The following is an 18,184-nucleotide window of genomic DNA, read 5'->3' on the forward strand; positions in this document are numbered from 1 at the left end:
TGGGGTGGAGGGTGGAAGCATCCCTACAGACACACCCGCCTTTCTCCTCCCTGTTACCCCTTTGAATTATCCTGAGCCTTGAAAATGCCCGCTGCCCACTGCTTAGAGGATGATAAAGCTTCGGGAGTCCTGGTCCAAGGCGAAACCTGTTTCCCTGGGCTTTGCACGGACCCGCTGCTACTGCACGTTCAGTTCTGCAGCGCCTTAGGGTTTCAGATCCTTGACGTTTATTTTTGGGCCGCGGGCAAAAGGGGCAAATGATTCTTTAAAAAAAATTCTTCCTATGTATGGTCTTTAGAGATGGGAGATTGAATAAAGAGACAAAAAGAGTGATGGAGGGACAGGGTTTACTGAAATCATGTTTTGTTAGAGTTAGAATGAAATCTAAATAATTCGCATACCAGATTGAAGAAGCAGTTCCTAAATTTACAACATAGAAATGTGATGTGAAGCTTCTTGCAGATGCGGTCATTATGAAATTTTAAAGTGATGATCTTACATCTTCTGTAGCCTTTCATAGTTTGCCATTCCATTTTGACACTGTTACATTAACACTAAATTAGGTAGATTTTTAAAAACTTTTTTTTTTTAAGGAGTTGCAAACGACTTCCGAATTACAAACCTCAGTATCATTTTTTTTTTAAATGTTTTGTTTGTTTATGTTTTTGCTATTTTACTTAGTCAAAATCCAGGTAATCAGGTAACTTTATTCTTACATATTCAGGAAGAAACTCTCCTACTCTTTTATTTAGAAGTTAAAAAAAAACCTCACTTTTCTTATGTATTGGAATAACAGATGAGTAATTGCATTTCAGCATCTCTCCCATATGCATTATTTCTGTCTGAGTCTGCCATTAATCTCACATGGAGTTTCAGTGCCATGGAAATGATGACATCTGTTTAAATTGGTGAATGAAATTGAGCTTAATGCTTCTTACTTTTAGGAAATAGCCTTAATTATTTGAGAGGGTTAAAAATCCAAAAGAACTCTTTAATTCCATCAGTTTGATGGAATGAAATTTGGAGTTTAATGATAAACTTCAACATCTAAACTTAAAGGGAACTCAACTTTGTCTAAGTAGGCTGTGAATTAATGTTTCCAGTTCAACTTTGGTATATGATTTCATCATAATTTTGTTCATTAAGCTTTAATAAGTAAGATGATTTCATTCAAAAAGAAGATTTCTTTGAAATGATTATAATTATGCTTTTTATGTGTTCTATTTAAAGTAATCTAGCCTGTCCTCATTTGCTATGTGTATAGTTTATCACAGCTGACACAGTACATTGCATTAAAAGTCATGTCTCGATAGTTTCAGCAATTGTGAATTTCACTTTGCTGTAATGCATTGCTGTAGATTCTTGAAGTACATTAAGATTTTCGACTCCAGAGCCCATTCATAATATTAAATATCTGGGGAAAATGTATCAGTGGAAGTTTTCCAGCTTCAGAATAGCTCTAAAATTACTTCAGGAATTGCAAGATGAGCTTTTCAGTTACAAAATGGGCAGAAGGCTTAGAAGAGTTCTTGAAATCCAAATGAACATCTTTAATGCTTATTACAACAGGAGTAGCACAATACATTTGAGTTAGGATGTTGCCTATATGATAGTTGTAATATTTCCATTTCCTACCAAATTGTCATATTTTCCCATGACATAGGCCTTTCCCGGGTTGATTTTATTTGCTTTCTTTAGCATTCATTTCCATTTTCAAGAATATTGTATATGGGAATTTTAGAATTCATGTAATTCACATGTATAGTTCTACCTTGGGAATGTGTTTGTGATGCCTCTTTCTCTTCAGTAGGGATATGTCCTCAGCACCAACTACTCCTCCATCAGTGGATAAAGTAGACGGATTTTCTCGGAAGTCCGTCAGAAAAGCCAGACAGAAGAGGTCACAAAGTTCCTCACAGTTTAGGTCTCAAGGCAAGCCTATTGAGTTAACACCTCTTCCGCTGCTAAAAGGTAAGGCTGTGATCAGGTGATGGATTCCTTTACCAATTGATCTCTCTATATCTATATCTAATTTCATTTTTGTAGAGTTTTATATCTGTTAAAATTCTGTGTTGCAAATTAAGGAAATGGTAGGCTTCAGACACATTAAAGTTTCTAGTTGCATGACCAGGTACTCTCCTTTTTAAAGGGTTCAATTTAATCTAAATTGCTGTGAACATGTGAAAAAAAAACTTATTATCAGGTGGCTCTCTCTTACATTGTTAAGTAGAAAAACTGAATGCCAGAGAAACTTTAAGATGTGTAAGTTTGTGTTTTTCATTTTTTCTTTTGTTGACATTTAAATGGATACATTGTAGGCAATGACAACTACAAATTGTACAATCTTAGTCTCAGGAAATAGTATAGGAAATTGTACTATTAATTTACTTAACTTACAAACACATTAACCAGGCATTTAAAAGAATTCATTTTTGGAAGTCTAGAAAAATGGTCAGACTGTAGTGATTGATAACCTGCATTCTTGTTTTCAGATAGTGCAAATAGAAAGGTATATGATAATCACACTTGTTTAATATCTCTCTTTCCTTTGGAATGAATTAAGGACAAGTTTTTAATGTGGAAAGGGATCTTTTGAGAACTGTTTTTTCTAAATTAGACCTTTCTACTTTTGTTTGTGCATATGAATACTTTTTGTCCCTTTTGATTTTCTTCTCTTTGCTTCATGCTTCTGAATAGGCATTAGTTGGAATCTGTTAGAATAGGGTTTTATACTGTGGAAACTACTTTTTAAGAATCTACCTTTTAAGGTGGATTTTTGTCTGCTTAATACAGTGGGGAGGAAGTGGACATGGACAAGACAATGCATTTTCGTGGCTGAGAGGAAATTGTAGCAAACCTTGTTTGCTAGTTTGTTAATGCACATTTATTTCTATAAGTTTTGTGAAATTAGAAGTTTGATTGGAAAAGTTTCTTAAAACTTAGCCTAGGATATTTCAAGTTGCTGTTTTTCCCATGTGGACTTCTTTTTTTAAAGGTAGGGAGATTCATAAATAAAATTCCTGTCTTTATCCTTGGAATTGGTGGAAAGTAAATGAGCTCTGATTACTATAAAGATGACATGTCTGCCAGTTAGTAAAGATGAGCTCTTATGAGCTTTGGGGGAAAATATTTGGCTAAAGATTTTGCTGGTAACAATGAAAATAGTCTTTTGAAGCCATGGAAAGAAAATGAAGGAAAAGCTCTTTAGGGACAAAACTAACCATGCTTGAAATACAGAGTTGGGAGGCGTATTGGGTTCTTTAGTAACTTTTGAATTTGAAGTAGACATGTAATAGTTATTAGCATCTATATCTGTCTGGCAAAATATTTTATTCTGAGGAAGCAGCTTAAACTTTTTTAGGATTATAAAGGATTTTAAACTTTGTTGCTACATTAATTTCTTGGGTCTCATGGTAAACATGTAAACTAGTACTTAACTGATCACTCATAGGCAGGGATAGGTTTTGTGGATAGTGAAAGAGTCATGCATGAGAAGAATTTGGGTGCATGCTTTAATATTTTGCTGTCCCTTTTCTCATTTTTAAAGCAGAGTCTGGTTGTATTGGAAATTTTCCAAGAACTCTGCTCTCCAAGAATATGATTTTTATGAACTTGTACAGCATGGGAGAATTGGAGAGGAATAGGATCAGCTGATACTAGATATATCTACAGGCTTAATTCCAGACTAACTAAAAGTGAATCTTATGTAGTAAGCAAGTTCTGGGTAAATATTCTGGAAAGCAGTCCATAAATTAGATTTCTTTATGTCTATAAAATAATATAAAGAAGTATAATCAGAATAGATGTGTATTTTCTCTTGATTTTTGTAGTGAATATAAAGAGTTTGTTAAATGACATTTGTTTCCTTACAGTGGATTGACTTTTATTTGTTTGTTACCTTCTCTCTAATTTTAGGAAATGACTTGTGGAATATAAAGTCAATATATGAGGAATTTTTTTCTAGGATTTTTTTCCCCGTTACCTCAGGAGAAACCAGAAAAAAGGATAGTTATTGATTTACTTTTTCTATAGCATCTCTTCGACTAAATTAGAAGGTTTGAATTAATTATTTGGGTTAATATTGCACGTGAATTTTGTGAGTTGCTTAAAGAGTAAAGTAAGACATGTCCTCAAGGTCTTTTATTTCAGGGGCATTTGAAAGGAGAAATTGTATAAATATAGTAAAAAATATTTTTAATATGTAAGTTTTGAAAGTGCAGAAATTAGGTATTCAGTAATGATCATTCTTGTTTTGTGCATGCATTATTGAAATGTTTATTATATGTGTCATAATATTTAGTGAGACTTACATTAATTCTTAGCATTTTAAAAGTCTTTTGCCTTGCAGAATTGAACATAAAGAAAGGAAATATTTCATCTGTTTTGCCTTTTACTAGTAGGTGGGTTTTTGAAATTTTTATCAGTGATATGGCTCTCAGCAACAGCAACATGTAGTTATGTGTAGATATATAGTGACCTGAATTTTCCTCAGTGGTGTGTAATGAAAATGTAGGAGGAACTTTGCAAAGATAGACATTTGATTTTTCTCCATCTTTATTTACTTCTAAAAATGTTTTCAGAGACTCCTGAAATTTTTGAGCCTAACACCTAGTAGATGGTTGGTTCCTTGTATACTTGATAAGAAAGTAAAGAGTTGGAGGCTTGGATGTGAAAGGAAATGAAATAAGCTTCAGTGGCAGAGAGATTCCAAAACGAGCCGAGAGATCACTCTGGTGGGCACTCTTACGCACACTTTAGACAACCTTTTTTAGGTTCTAAAGAATTGGGGTAGCTGGTGGTGGATACCTGAAACTATTAAACTACAACCCAGAACCCATGAATCTCGAAGACAGTTGTATAAAAATGTAGCTTATGAGGGGTGACAATGGGATTGGGAATGCCATAAGGACCAAACTCCACTTTGTCTAGTTTATGGATGGATGTGTAGAAAAGTAGGGGAAGGAAACAAACAGACAAAGGTACCCAGTGTTCTTTTTTACTTCAATTGCTCTTTTTCACTCTAATTATTATTCTTGTTATTTTTGTGTGTGTGCTAATGAAGGTGTCAGGGATTGATTTAGGTGATGAATGTACAACTATGTAATGGTACTGTAAACAATCGAAAGTACGATTTGTTTTGTATGACTGCGTGGTATGTGAATATATCTCAATAAAATGATGATTAAAAAAAAAAAAAAAAGAGTTGGAGGCTTTACTTATGCCTACACAGCAGGACATGCAGCAAGTTTGATAGTTAATCTATTTAAGTTGCTCAATATTCTCAATCAAACCAAACACTTGGGCAAATACATATACATACAAACACATATATTTATGTTAATAGTAAGTAATGGTAGTATCTAGTTAGATGATTTATATTCTCTTCCCACCTCATGCTCCCATGCCTTATTTCCTTCTTTCTTTGACTTCAAAAGATTCTGTAAGTTTAGATTTGAGTGAAATGTTTTTGAAAAATAACACGTCTTTGCTGTGGCATTATAATGAAAGTGTTATCCTTGTTTTTAGCTTTACACTTCATTCATTATTCATTTCTGAGGTATTTGCAGATACTTTGGACATTCAGCATTCAGTTCTCCCCAAACTATGATGACTGGAGGTGCCATTCTGCAGAAAGAAACTCTTTGCTTTTGGTGTTGGGCTGTTTAGATCCGTAACGTTGTATTTTTTCCTTACAGCACTCCTCTATTGAAAACACTCATTCATTCATTCATTCATTCGTTTTTAACTATAGTCTTTAAGATTCTGTTTGCATTTTTAATTTCCTTTTAGGGTGACAGTCTGGAAGGACTTAAAATTCCAATTTAAAACCTTTTTTCTTTCTATTTATTGGATAGAACAATTATTCTGGTTCTTCTGTATCTGCTTTTGGTAGTGTAAAGCAGGGATGTGCAGTATAATTCCAAATTCTTATGATGGGCTAATGCTCTAAAGTATATTTATAGTAGGAATAGTCATTTAAGTGAATAATAGCCTCCGTTTTGGTGTTTACCATCCTCCTTATAACCTTTGATGCAGTGTTGCACAGGGAAAAGTGCATGGGCTTTGTTGTCTGCAGGATTCCTACCTCTCTTGCCCACTAGTTGTGTTGCCTTTTGCAAGTGAGTTAGTTAACTTCTGAAAGTCTTTGTTTCCTTGGCTATAAAATGGGGATAATAATAATCAATAGATATGGTAGTGCCACATTGAATAAATACTAGCTATTGTTTTAACTGGTATTTCAGAAATTAGACAATGAGTAATGTGTAATTAATTATTTGACTTTATAACTTGCTAGCAAAAAGTTGAAGTTAGAAATTTCTCTGAAAACTATTAAACAAGACCATAATTTTGTAGTCATGAAAAATTTTCAGCCAAAAGAATTCAAAGAAACATTTTACAAATGTATTAAGTTTGTAGAATAACTATTCTAGACACCTTTATCTGGAGATTTCATCTTCTTCTTTGGTATCTTGTCACATTTAGTATAATGCTTTCAAAAATACATTTTTTGAATAGGTAATACAGCGCATGGTCAAATTTCAAAAGCTGCAAAAGGAGATGTAGCAAAACTCTCCCTCCCAACCCCTGTAATCCTAGTTCCTTCTGCAGAAGTAACCAGTCATTATTTTCTTGTGTGTTAGGTATGGAGATTCTTAAATCCATGATTGAATTTGAAATGCAGCGAGCAGCCTGAAATCATATGCACATTTCGTATGTGTATGTCCATTTTTGGGGCAGAGAATTCTAGCAATTTCAGATTCTTAAATGGGTATCTGATTCAAAACAGGTTAAGAACCATTGATCTAGTTTGTACCTTGGATTAATGATGCATGTTCTTTATGCAACTAAAGTGTGTGTGTGTGTGTGTCTTGTTTGAAAAATAACCATAGTCTGTCTTTTTGAGCTGGAAAAACATCTGTAAATTAATAGGTGTTAAAGTTCAGCTTTGTAACCTTGGAAACAGTGTGGTGATATTTTTTGGGGGGGAAGAAATTAAAAGATCTTGCAAAACACCAAGTGCCAAACAACAACATTTTCATGTGTGAAAAGTTACTCTCAGTTGTAGTAAAGTGGTATTTCATTCACTTTCAGGTGGGAATATTTTTCCTTTAAATATCCTAATAGCTTGTTTCTGTAACATAGAGAAAATTCTCCTACAGAGTCTTAGGTGGGTCAAAAGAAATTGAGAGTAAGTTTTTCTGATTTATTCATCTTTTAAAAGTAGGGTATCTGCTTACTTTCATATTCCATTCCATCTGAGTCTGATAATCACTGCTTAGTTCTTGACCTAGGATTCATGGGTATCTGGTTGGAGGGTGGGCTGGCATCATGGATGGGATTCTAGGTTCCATGAACCTGCTAAAGTTAATGTGTAAAGTTTCTGTGTATATGCATTTTTTTTTCCTTTGAGAAGAGTTCATTGCTTTTATCAGATTCTCAAAGTTTCAACCCTTCCATTTCTGCTCTTCTCCACATAGTTAACATCTTTTGGCTTAGACTGAAAGATTGGGAATTATTGTTGTTGTTATTATTTTCTGAATACCATGTTAGCTGCTGTATGTATGCATATACATTGGACCCTCACCATAAAACATTGTAAGCTGTAAACAGAGTTCATTGTAATGTGGTTCCCTCCAGGATGTAACTTAGCCATAGCTTATAGATACAGATGTGCCGGAAGAATCTTTATTAGGCAAGATGGCCCTTTTCTACCTAGAAGGCTCTTTTTCTGGCTCTGTGTCTTTCTTCAAGTTTCAGTTAAGATAGAACCTCTTTAGGGACTTCCTGGTGACTTTTAAAAAATAGTCTTCTTTGAAGTTTCTATTTATTGTTTCCTTTATTACACTTATAATCTGAAATTATTTTATCTTTGTTCACTTGTATGTTATCTATTCCCCTCCCTTATTAGAATATACTCTTCTTGGATGTAGAGACCTTATCTCTTATCTCTAGGGCCTAGATGAGTGTCTGGTACATTGTTGGTACTCAGTACATGGTTGTTAGTAAATGAATGAATGTGTTTAGTTGGTATCTAGGCTATATAGTAGTCTAGGCACTTATTTTTCCTTTAAAAATATTTAAAAATTCTTTTCTAAAACCCGGTGCATGCAAATTTTATTTCAGTTGTCACTTATACAAACTATATTATAAACTTGTCTAATAAAATCTTTTTATTTTTAAAGGATCAAATTGCTGAGTGCTCACTTAAAATCATGAGTGGCTTTGTGTTCTGGTAATTCTGCAGGTTTCAGGTTACAAAACAGAATAGGTGAGGATGGAATGGATTTTATCTGTGATATACTAAGAGTGATTCCTTTTACTTGGGGTGATTCATTGCTTTTGTTTTGCAGAAGTTAAGATGTTAAGTACAGTGAAATCCCATTTTTCTCCTGGTGTTTAGGAACTGAATTATAGGCTATTCAGGTCACCAGACTTTCTTTATATAGTTTAAGAGAAAATGGCATATCTGAATGCTATGATGTACTTTTAGAGCAGGGTTTTATGGTCAAATTTTCTCTTGGTGAAGAGATAGTTTTGCAACTATTGAAGGAGAAGAAAAGCAATATATGATGATTCCGTCATGTGCCAGCCAACGTAACTCAGTCTCATTTAAAGCTCCCAGCACTCACCAAGAGCAAGGAACGTTTGACATTGAGGGTCAATAACTTGCCCAGTCCTGCAGAGAGAGCCACAGTTCGGCCCCCCAGCCTGTCTGGCTTCAATGCCTGTGCCTTTTCCTTTATGTACATTAACTATAAATGAACACAGGTGAGAACAGGAGCTGCCAGCTATCTTGTTCTTGCTGTGTTGGAATGATTTACTAAGTAAAACATCTTACTGCCTCTTTGCAGGAACCCTGAAAATTGCTAGGAGACTGAGAAGATGAGAAAGAAATGTGGAGAAGAGTAAGGGCGGCAGCTAGGCCAGCAGCAACATGGTGGGTGGTGATCAGGGAGTAGTTATGTTAGAGAAGCAGAGCTCTTCGGGAAGGCCAGTCACTGCAGCCTGAAGGCATGACAGGAAGGGTAGCTGGGCACTTCATGATGGAAGTGAGGGAGAAGAAGCTTGCTTCTCTGTACCGCTGTGGGACTCAGACACTGTCACAATAAAGGTACATCAGCTGCAGGGTAGATAGGATTTGGTTAACTGTGGTAGCATTCCTGCAGTAGTGTCCTTTAGTGCTCATCTGTCTATTTTGTGGAACTGGCTTATTAGGAAAGGGCTTGGTTCACATCTAGGCTACAGTCCTGGCTTTGTGAATTGAGGTAAAAGTGATTTAACCTCTTTGTAGCTTCAGTTTCTAGTTTTGTAAAATGAGCTCGTACCTCCCAAGGTGGTTTTGGGGAGTAAGTGAGATAACGTGGGTAAACTGGATGACCTGTGGTCAGTTGCTTAATAAATATTTGTTCCTTATCCTACTGTCTGCCATTGATCTTTCTTTGAGTCAGTCATGTGGATTGGATCTTGTTTCAGAATACACAGTGTTGTAAGGGAAGAGATCTGGCAAATAGTTCATCATTTATGTAGGTACCATGAAAGAACTTTAATCTATAGTAATATTAAATTTTAATTTCATTAATTCAGGATTCCTTGTGCCTGGTACACTGTCCAAAGTAAAATATTAAAACATTAAAAAGAACATGGAGAAAATTGGGACGTGGCACTGTTTTGGAAAAGTACCATCTTCTAATAAGGAAGATATGGGCTTTAGAATTAGCCTTTCATCAAAGTACTCCCAGAAGACAGTATCTGGAAATGGTAGGGGATAATACCTCTGCGGGACCTCATAAGCAAATGTAGTGAGAATTTAGAATGGGTTTAGTCTCCTAAGAAGCTATTTTATGTTAGCTGTGTTGAAATCACAGCTATTGTGTGCCTTGCACATTATAGGCAGATGACTTTTTATTTTTTAATGAATGAGTATTTTGAAATCAAAGACATTAATAATGAAGAGTTTTTTTGAGGGTCAGAAGGCTACTTCAACCTTTGTCTCAGCAAATTAGTTTTTCAGAAAGATAGCCATGCAACACTATTCAAGAGGACCAGTATTTTCCCCTCATTTGTGAATAGAAGTCAAATGACTTGAAAGCAGATTGACATGCTAGACTTTTTAAAGTAAAAGGAAGTTTCTAGACTTCCAGTTCTGTCCAGTGTCCACACGTCTATCTACATTTTCCTCTTGAATTCTATGTACAATTAATATAACCTAATGGAGTTCTTAATGGTGACCATAGTCATCTATAAATAATGCTCATTTCATTTTTTTTCTGTAAAAAGACAAATTTTGTTTTAATAAAATTAAATTCAATTAAATAAATTCTACTCTATGATTAGAGCAGAAGACAGCTCCTCTGGCTTATATTTTGGCAGCTATGAGATCTTTTCCTGGTAATTTTTTTTTTTAAATGTAATTTTATTGAAATATATTCACATACCGTAAGTCATCCAAAGTGTACAGCAGTTCACTGTTTCATCAATACTTGTGCGTTCAACATCACAATCAATTTTTGAACATTTTCATCACTCCAAAAAATAAAAATGAAAATAAGAACAAAACTAAAAGTAAAAGAGAACATTCAAAGCATCCCAAACCCCTCCTCCCCCCATTTACTTTTTTTTAAATTAAAATATATTCACATACATACAGTCATCCAAAGTGTAAAACAGTTGTTCTCAGTATCATCATATAGTTGTGCTTTCATCATCACAGTCAATTTTTGAACATTTTCATTACTCCAAAAAATAAAAATAATAAAAATAAAAGTAAAAAGAACACTCAAAGCATCCCATATCCCCCTCCTGCATATTATTCATTTACTTTTTGTCCCCATTTTTTCTACTCATTTGTCCATACACTGCGTAAAGGGAGTATTAGCCATAAGGTTTTCACAATCACATGGTCACACCATATAAGCTAATTAGTTATATGAATGCCTTCAAGAATCAAGGATGCTGGATTGCAATTCAAAAATTTCAGATATTTCCTTCTAACTATTCTAATAAACTAAAAACTAAAAAGGGATATCTATGTAATGCATAAGAGTTACCTCCAGAGTGACCTCTTGACTCCATTTGAAATCTCTCAGCCATCGAGACTTTATTTTGTTTCAATTCTCCTCTCCCTTTTGGTCCAGAAGTCTTTCTCAGTCACAGGATGCAGGGTCTGGGCTCATTCCTGGGAGTCACGTGCCACATTGCCAGGGAGATTTACACCCCTGGGAGTCATGTCCCACGTAGTGGGAAGGGCAGTGAGTTTACCTGCTGAGTTGGCTTAGAGAGAGAGGCCGTATCTGAGCAACAGAAGGGGCTTCTGTGGGTGATTCCTAGGCACAATTATGAGTAGGATTAGCCTCTCCTACTCATATCAAGCTTTGTAAGGGCAAGCCCCAAGATTGAGGTCTCAGCCTACTAAGCTGGGTGATCCCCAGTGCTTGCGAGAATATCAGGAATTCCCCAGCTGGGGAAGTTTAATATTTCCACATTTTTCCACAGTCCCTCAAGGGAACTTTGTAAATACTTTTTATTCTCTGCCCAGATTACTCTGGGTTGCATTGGGGCTTCATGCCAACCTGTACAAACAACGTCTCACTCCCTAGTCAAGGTTCCATGTAATTATGGCATTTGAGTAAACTGACCATACACTTTAAATTATATAGTGTGCTACAGAAAATAGAGTTTGCACCATATAACCATCTCTTCCTTTGGTCCCACACAGAAGTCAGAGTTTTAAAACACGATTAATATCCTTCTGTACCCTTTAATCGGATCTACCCCAATCTCAACCAAGTCCATTTCGTTTATATCTCCAATCGAAGTCTGATCTCCTTTTCAGCCTCTTTAGCAGTTGATTCATGGGGCTATACCGACACTCACAGCCACCGAACTCCGGCTCTGAATCCCAGGTGCCGCACAGACACCCAGAGCTCTAGGGGCTGACCACGTCACACACAAACAGTTCAGAATCTCAAGATTTGGAAATAGCTGTTACAACTCATGAATATGTGTGACTGCTGTGAGAGCTTACAGTCTAGGAACCTTTATATAAGCCTTTTCCTTAGAGCCCATGTTCCCAGATTCAATTCTCAGAGTTTACACATTGTTAATAGTCTATATTAGTGAGGCGTTGTAATGTTTGTCTTTTCATTTCTGGTTTATTTCACTCAACCCTTTGTCCTTATGGTCCCTTCACTCCATTGGATACCTTATAACTTCATTCTTTCTTGCGTTCCCTCTTGCAAAAACATTCTTAAATTTGTACATTTAGTCACACACGTTGACTACTCTACGTTTCACTAAGTTGTACAGTCCCAGTCTTTATCTTCTTCTTTCCTTCTGGTGTCATACAGACACTTAACCTTCCTCTTTCTCCCGTATTCACAGTCATTTTTTTTTTTCAGTGTACTTACAATATCATGCTACCATCACACAATATTGTGCTACCCATGTCTAGTTCTACACAATCAATCCTCTAGAACATACTATACTCCTGCAACATTAAATGCCCAATCTTTACCCTCTTTCTATGTCCTGATATCTTCATTTCTACACTCTTTTCCAAACCTCTCTCTCCTGTCTCTTCCTACTGTCTGTAGCACTACCTTTAGTATTTCCTGTAGAGGAGGTCTCCTGTTCATGAACTCTCTCAGTGTTTGTTTATCTGTAAATATTTTAAACTCTCCCTCATTTTTGAAGGACAGTTTTGCAAGATACAGGATTCTTGGTTGGCAGATTTTCTCTTTCAGTATCTTGAGTATGTCATACCACTGCCTTCTCGCCTCCGTGGTTTCTGCTGAGAGATCTGCACTTAGTCTTATCGTGCTTCTCTTGTATGTGATGGATTGCTTTTCTTTTGCTGCTTTCAGAATTCTCTCTTTGTCTTTGACATTTGAAAATCTGATTAGTAAGTGTCTTGGAGTAGGTCTGTTTGGATCAATTCTGTTTGGGGTACGCTGTGTTCTTGGACCTGTAATTTTATGTCTTTCATAAGAGTTGGGAAATTTTCATTTATTATTTCCTCTATTATTCCTTCTGCCACTTTTCCCTTCTCTTCTCCTGGGATACCTATAACATGTATGTTCGTGCACATCCTGTTGTCCTTCAGTTCCCTGAGACCCTGCTCATATTTTTCCATTCTTTTCCCTATCTGTTCCTTTGTGTGCAGAATTTCAGATGTCCTGTCCTCTGTCTCACTGAGCCCTTCTTCTGCCTCTCCAAGTCTGCTGTTTGTCACCATTCTGTTTTTCATCTCTTCTCTTTTGCTTTTCATTCCCATAAGTTCTGCCATTTGTTTTTTCAAGATTACGAATTCTTCCTTATGATCAGCTAGTGTCTTCTTTATATCCTTTATCTCTTTTGTCACATTCTTACCTCGTTGATTTGATTTAAAAGATTTGTTTGAACATCTGTAATTAGTTGTTTCAACTCCTGAATCTCAGTTGAAATGTTAGTTTCCTCCTTTGACTGGGCCATGTATTCCTGTTTCCTTATGTGGCTGGTGATTTTCTGCTGTTGTTTTCTTGATTGGTTTATTCTAGAGGTAGTTTCTTTTCTTTTGCGTAAGGTTTTCTTGTTGGTTGACTTGGATCTCTGTCTTCTCTTTGTTTCTCTCCCTGGCCAGTTGTCAGATTGGCTCTGCCCTCCAGATTTTCTCTCACAATCAGGCACCCACAGTGACCTGCCACAGGAATGGGAGGTAGTCACTGGGCACCCCAGCAAGGTCACTGTGTGTGGTAATACAAATCTCCTGGCTTCCAGTGGTGCTTGTTTTCCACCGGCTAGCAAGACCTGGGTTTGTTTTGGGTTCCTGCTTTAATTGTTGGGTCTTCCCTATTTCTTAGCCAAAACAGGACTGGGTTTCCATAGAGAGTGTATAGACCAGCTCCTGTGTTTCTAAGAAAGGGTCCTTGCACTTTCAGGACTGTAACTTAATTGTCTTCAGAGGCTGCTCTGCCTCGGACCCAGCCGCTGCCTGCTACTTCCCTCAAGGTTCTGGGAAAGGCTTTCAGACCCAGGGCTGGAAATGTGTCTCTGTCCGTGTTTTCTCAGTCTCTTTGTCCCTCACTGATCTGGGCCCTGTCGCTGGGGTCTTCAAACACTGAGGGTATTTTTCACTGCTGTGAGATTTTCAAATCTCTGTCCCCTGTGAGAGGGTTCCCGTGTGCTGTTTCTGTGCCTTTTCTGTATGGAGACCAAGTGAGGGGAGGGGGACAGGACCAGCTGACCTAGGATGGAAAATTCCTACCTGATATTTCTTCTCTTTCTTCAATTCGGCATTTGCAGGGTCTTGCTCCAGTCTGTATCCTCCTCTAGAGTTTCATACAATTCAGAATTGTCCTTTTATTCATCGAATCTCTGGAGAGAAGTTTTCAGTACCTGTTTATATCACCATGTTGATGACCTCACCCCCGTTCATTTCATTTGAAGAAAGCTTACAGATATTTTAATCAAAAGTAGTTAAGATGGAGTTGTAAGACTTAATAACCTCAATCTGGTGTATGGCTGGATCATGGGGATGATTTGCCTGTAAGTTTTCTGGCGTAAAAGGTTAACCTCTGGCTACTGGGAAAACTTAGCACTTTAAAACCACTACCCAGTGTTCGTTATTCCTAAGGATGTCTGATAGAGCTATCTTTTATTGTATTTAGATTTATATATCTTAACATTGTGAAAGGCATTTCAACTAACTGCAAAATATAGTTAGGCTTTTGTGGTTTAGTGGAATTTTCTAAAAATGGTAAATACTCTAGATACTCCTGTTCCTAGGAATGGTAGACCTTGTACTTACATTCTTGAATTATGGTGAGAGTTGAATGAAATAAATTTTGTAAAAACGCTTTTCAGAATATGAAGCAAACAGCTATGAAAGGAGCCTGCATATGACCTGGCTAAATTGTTCTCTTCCTGGGCCTGAAATTCTGATTGTTCCAGTGGGCTGTGTAATTTGGTTCAGTTCAGTTCATTCACTCACTCATTTCATTCATTCAGTAACTTCCGTACTGAGCAGTATATTGCACAGGCATTTCCCTGGGAACATAGGGATGAGCAAAACAGGATTGATCTCTGCTTTCCCTTAGAGAGAGAGACATTAATCATAAACAGAATTTGAACTGTGATAAATACTGTTGGAGAAATCTGACAATTCAGGGAAGGCTTCTCTGAAGGAAGAAGTGATGTTCAAAGTTGAGATTTAAAGGCTGGCATGAAGGTTTTGAGGTTATTTTCAAAAGGTCATTAGTAGCTGTAGGTCAAGCCTGGACGAGGCTATTTACACAGGGGGGAAAGGGCAGGGCATTGCTCCTAAGGGCATTTGTACACATCTACAAATATACAGCTACAGAATATATACATCACTCATAAACTCCTTACCCAGACAAAAGGAATAATATTTTCCTCTTAAGTGTATATATTCTTGTATTATGATTTGATTCTTTTTTTGTTCTGTATGATGATTAGTAGCATTTATGATGAAAGATTATTTTGAGATAGTGTTATTGTCAAAGTAGGAATTTTAAAAAGTTCCCTTTGCATGGTAACTTGGTGCTTCTTTATGAAAACTGAAGTTTCTTTGAAAACGAATCACTTCCTTAATCATTGCTTGCTTTTTAAAAAAAAAATTACCAATTTTCTTTCTCACTATAAACATGAAATGTGCAGTATTTAAGAAAATCTTCTCTTCAAATCGTGAATAAAATCCATCTTTAGGTTCAGTTATATGCTCTGTAGATGCTACTGTACTGTTAAAGTACATGATCTTAAGTTTTCATGTGTTTTAATTCATTGCTTTATGAGCTTCATGGAATAGTGGGAAATACAATAGAACAGATTTAATTCATTAAGAGAGTAAAGGTTTAGAAGGTTAGAGCTAGAATTACCGTTGACACCAATTGAAGTTTGTTAAATGAGAATACAAGCAACAGTTAGGCAAAGCATTAACATTGGTTGTGTTTTGATTACTGTGACGATTAGAAAAATAAATAATTGAAAACATTTCAAATTTGACAAATTGAATGAAGTTAAAAATTAAATCTACCTCCTTGTCACTTGTTGTTAATTTTAAATTTTCCTGAGCTTTTATGATTTAAATTAGAGTTATCTGTGCTGCATTCTGTAGGTGGTGAAAATTGAGTGGAGTGAGGGCTTTTTAGTATTAGTGCTTGAAGTGGAACTGAATTTGTGATAGTTGACGTAAGGAGTAAAGCATCATGTATGATTATCTCAGACTCTGACCTGTGTGAGAGTCCAACAAAATAAATAAAAAGGGTGTGGAGTTTGGAGCTTTTGATAGCAAGTGCTTAAATCATGACTCTTAAATTCCTAAATGGTTAATGAATATCAATATGACTTTAGAATCATTTCATGGTTAGTCAAACAGGGTGCATTTCTGTGAATGCACATTTTTTTTTATCATCATTTTATTGAGATATATTCACATATGACCACGCAGTCATACAAAACAAATCGTACTTTCGATTGTTTACAGTACCATTACATAGTTGTACATTCATCACCTAAATCAATCCCTGACACCTTCATTAGCACACACACAGAAATAACAAGAATAATAATTAGAGTGAAAAAGAGCAATTGAAGTAAAAAAGAACACTGGGTACCTTTGTCTGTTTGTTTCCTTCCCCTATTTTTCTACTCATCCATCCATAAACTAGACAAAGTGGAGTGTGGTCCTTATGGCTTTCCCAGTCCCCTTGTCACCCCTCATAAGCTACATTTTTATACAGTTGTCTTCGAGATTCATGGGTTCTGGGTTGTAGTTTGATAGTTTCAGGTATCCACCACCAGCTACCCCAATTCTTTAGAACCTAAAAAGGGTTGTCTAAAGTGTGCGTAAGAGTGCCCACCAGAGTGACCTCTCGGCTCGTTTTGGATGAATGCACATTTATACTTAACATTAAAATAATCTTGTCACAATTATATTTCTTCACACTTTTACGTAATGGAGTGTTCTTTTTCATTTGTGTGTTAATGTGGAGCATTGTACCTACATTTCTTGGCTAGGAGGGTATCACATTTTTTTTGAGGAGCGCTGTTTATAATCATGTACTGCTCTTTAAGAGAATCATTTCTTTACATCACGGTATCATAGTTAATGATTGGTATTCATTTCTCTCCATAAATACAAGGGTAATTGAGCAGTTATTTGCCTCTTTCTTGATTAGATAGTCATGAAGTTTTGCTTGACTCATTTGGGATTTTGGAGAAGATCGGAAATTAAGAACCTGCCACTGGGGTTGTGAGGATTGAATGAATTAACATATCTAATGCTTAGAACGAGGCTCAGCTCTTGGAAATTGTTATGTAAATGTTAGCTGTCTTTGCCATTGCTGTTATTATTATTTATTTATAATAATGCAAATATAATATATTTATTATATTATTATTTATTTATACTAATTTTTTTTAATCTGAGTCTTGAGATTTAGATCTTAATTAGATCCTGGAAAGAAGATCTCTTTTTGTGTACTTATGTTTAGGGAAATGGGTGTTTTTTTAAAAATCTATTCATTTAATCCATAAATAGAGTAAATTGTTTCTTAAGGAAAACAATATATCACAGTACTCTTCACACTATATATTAGTTTTCTAATAAATTTAAAAAAAGAAGTTTTGAGTGAAGTAACATTTGAAGCTGTCAAAGAAAATACATTACTGAATCCAAGGACTGGTCCAGCCAAGTGTGAGCCATGTTGCTCTATGGCTCATGTTAAAGCTTCTTTATAGGATGAGAAGTATAACTTGTGATTTCTTCTTTAATAAAATTGGCTTCTTTTCTAGAAGGAAAGAGTTTAATTGTTCACCTATTTTGTTAACCTTGGAGAAAGGTTAGTTTTTTTTTCCTCTCTCTCTGTATTTTCCCTTCCCTTAAAGTCGTTTTGGAGGCATTTTTCTTAGGACCATATAGAGCTATGGCCAGATCAGAAATAACACAAGTAGCACAGGAAGGGAGACTGATGATCAGGACACAAAGATGTTGTGTGTTCAGTAGGGTGGTGTTGTGGAAAGAGGCAAGTGTGAGCTAGACAGACAGGAGTTTAAGAATTCCAGCCAATTTTTCTTGCAAACTGGGTAACCTTTGACAGATTACGTTCTCAGAGCCTCAGTTTGCTCATCTGTAAAGTAGTGATAAATCATCTGCTTTGCAGGATTAGTTTGAAAGGTAATCTATTTA

General features: G+C 36.0%; 1 protein-coding gene across 4 annotated transcripts in view; it reads left to right on the forward strand.

Annotated features, from left to right (window-relative positions):
- PPP2R5E (protein phosphatase 2 regulatory subunit B'epsilon) overlaps nt 1-18,184 on the forward strand; it is a 195,928-nt gene that overhangs the window by 957 nt on the left and 176,787 nt on the right. For 2 of the 4 annotated variants that reach the window (XM_037832574.1, XM_037832571.1), the window contains exon 2: nt 1,808-1,971. In XM_037832574.1, coding sequence (XP_037688502.1) covers nt 1,815-1,971 — 157 coding nt within the window. In that variant the 5' untranslated portion in view covers nt 1,808-1,814. The remainder of the gene's footprint in view (nt 1-1,807; nt 1,972-18,184) is intronic. The other 2 variants (XM_037832573.1, XM_037832575.1) reach the window with 1 other exon arrangement.

The sequence above is a fragment of the Choloepus didactylus genome, chromosome 4 (assembly GCF_015220235.1).
Source record: "Choloepus didactylus isolate mChoDid1 chromosome 4, mChoDid1.pri, whole genome shotgun sequence".
Lineage (NCBI taxonomy): Eukaryota > Metazoa > Chordata > Mammalia > Pilosa > Megalonychidae > Choloepus > Choloepus didactylus.